At 48.5% G+C, this 2,729-nt stretch overlaps 1 protein-coding gene across 1 annotated transcript in view; it reads left to right on the top strand.

Moving 5' to 3' along the window:
- Window positions 1-2,436, top strand: part of LOC126990923 (GAS2-like protein pickled eggs) — a 28,251-nt gene extending 25,815 nt beyond the window's left edge. The window contains exon 3 of the mRNA XM_050849559.1: window positions 2,100-2,436. Coding sequence (XP_050705516.1) covers window positions 2,100-2,421 — 322 coding nt within the window. The 3' untranslated portion in view covers window positions 2,422-2,436. The remainder of the gene's footprint in view (window positions 1-2,099) is intronic.
- The last annotated feature ends 293 nt before the right edge of the window (window positions 2,437-2,729 follow it).

Genomic DNA, 2,729 nt, shown 5'->3' with positions numbered 1-2,729 from the left:
TTGATGAACCACACACTTTCCGCGGTGACGGCTTTGTAACTAAAAATACTTGGTAATCAGTATTTTCTCCGAACAACTTTATGTTCTTTGTTTTTTTCTTTACCTGCAAGGTGTAAGAGCCGGTGGGGGGACGGGAGGAAGGGTGAGAGGAGAAAGGGAGAAGGTGAGGGTGGAGGGAGTGATTAGCTTTCCCCCACTAGAGGAGGCGGAGAGGAGGTGATGAAAGGAGGGAAAGGAATGTGTGTAAATAGTTGAAAGTTGAGAGGTATCGGGTGATGAATCGCCTGAAAGAATACTGTTGGAGAGGTTGACTGTGATGCAACGGGAAAGTTAGAAGAGAAATGTTAAAGGAACGCATCAACACTCCTCTCTCGCCCCGCGGCCTGAGGGTGTTAGCATCCCTCTCGTCCCTCGTGGCAGGTGCGGACGCCCTCACAGGTGTTCACCGAGGCTCAGGCTGTACGCCGGCACCCGTCCTTGTGTTCTCCGGCACGCCTTGCCCGGGGTGTTCTTAAGGTTGCGTCACTACGAGCCTCGAGGGAAGGGCGTGCGGAGGGAGGGGGAGGCATCAATACTACAACTAAGGAAGACGTTGGGGGAAACCTAACAATTTTTATTTCCTTATTTTTTCTTTTGCTTAAGCTGTCTTTCACATTTCAAAGTTTGGCTGTGATCGGTATAGATATATTGATAGAGAAGAATGTAAAACTCGTCACACATTAATTTCTACTTACAACTGTGAAGTTTTCATGAGTTGGACTGACACTACAGAATCCTTTACTCATTAATGCAAACTCCTGAATCCATATGTTTGGATCCTTCAAACCGCTATTCTTGACCGAAGGTGAAGACCAGGGAATGTAGCCTCACCCCCGCTCCCCGCCTGCCGTGCCGCGCCTCGCCTAGCCCGCCAGACCTTGAATAAGTTTCCCTCGAAACTTGACTAGGAAGTTAGGTAGTTGTTTTCTGCAATGTAGGAGTACATATTGTCCACTTCCTGATTAGCGCCTCCGTAGTTTAGTGGATAGCACGTATATGTAGGCCCGGGATCGATCCTGACTAGGACAGTCGGCGTACAGCCCTCCTGCTGTTTATCATCTCTTTCGGGCTGGTTGACAAAAGGGTACCCGGGGAAGCCTGGGGAAAGGTCCCTGTGTCTCGGGGTAATATTTTTTTGCGCAACACAAGCTAAGGTCCAAAGAGATGAAGATGACCGCCGAGGCAACGCGCAGCGTAGCATGTGCTCCAAACCCTCCAAACTCTCTCTCTTAGGAAGTACCTAAACATGAGAGAGAGAGAGAGAGAGAGAGAGAGAGAGAGAGAGAGAGAGAGAGAGAGAGAGAGAATGTATTATTGGTGAGTGGTCACTTCCCAAGGAGTACTGTAAGGTAGCCCATGTGCAGCCAGTGTGTTTACCAATGAGGCTATGCAGGTCGATAGCGGATGCGCTATCTGTCCAATAGTCTACACGAGTCGCATTTCAGTCATTTAAAAGACAGAGGCGTGTGTTGCAGGATGATTACTACTTGGTAAAAACCGCAGACATGATGAAGATGATAAGCGTTAAATGTCTTCAAAATCAATTTGTTACGGAGCCGCTGACCAAAAAGTGAAGTCATCATCAATGTGATCATGGAGAGATCAGTACTTGTGGATAACAAATAGACACTTGTTAGTAAAATTTACACAAGACGCGACGGCTTCTAGTGTAGACTTCAAATTAGCTGCGTTTGTGGGAGTCTTTGTGTGTAGAAGTCAACGCCGTGACCATCGTGTCTTCCATACCAGGGCCCTTTGGCCCTGTTCCATACTAGGGGTTGTGTTTGAATACTTGGGGATCAGGATGGTAAGTCTCTTCTGTAGATGAAGAACTGACGGCCTCTGTGAGTTAATCATCACTGCTGGATTGTGTTCTTTATTTCTTAACCTTCAACGGTCCCTCTAAAGAACCGAGGAATTCATGGTTGTTTATAGAAGGATGCGGGTGGCCGCTTCCTGGCGTTAGGGGAGCAGCTACCACGGAATCTCTTCTGGAGGTTAGCAGTGGAGATCTCGAGGAGAGGCATGAGTCTTGAGTGTTGTCTGTCTTGCGTCAACAGGTTCGGCATGGCAGCGCCCCTGCTAGTACAGATGGAGGCTGACATTGACAGGGAGATGGAACAGGAGCGGCTGGCGGAGGAGAGAATGGCTGAGAGCGGCGGCAAGCTGGAAGACGAGGAGGACGCTTGGGGCTCAGGGACTAGAGACCTGAGCATCCCGGAGCCGCCAAAGATGTTCTACGGCCCCCAGGCGCAGGTCATCACCAACGACCTAAAGAGTCTCGACGAAATGGTGAGTACCCGTGACCCTGTGTGTGCCGCCGCCCCGCTGGCTGGCGGGGCTGCCGGAACCTTTCGTATGGAAGGCGTTTTGTTCTTGTAGTTCGCTCCGTATACTTTATTATTATATTCTTGTTGCATGTTTTTAATCTTGCGTTCTAGTATTCTGTTTGTCGCTGCAGTAATTATTTATCACATGGTATTGGATAGGCTGAGACGCGGCAACACTCTCTTCACCATGTTTTGCCCATCCAGACACGGTCCATTTATTGTTTCCTTTGACTACATTGTGCGCATATTATCCTGGCAATCATTAGTCAGTGCATGCCACTCTGTCATACTGCTGGTGATGTATTTAGTTGACTTTAAGCACCGTATTATTGCTCTTCTTGTGATTACATTTTGTGACCT

Source organism: Eriocheir sinensis, unplaced genomic scaffold, assembly GCF_024679095.1.
Source record: "Eriocheir sinensis breed Jianghai 21 unplaced genomic scaffold, ASM2467909v1 Scaffold224, whole genome shotgun sequence".
NCBI lineage: Eukaryota > Metazoa > Arthropoda > Malacostraca > Decapoda > Varunidae > Eriocheir > Eriocheir sinensis.
The sequence above is the reverse complement of the archived record's forward strand: the minus strand, read 5'-3'. Positions and strand labels throughout refer to the sequence as shown.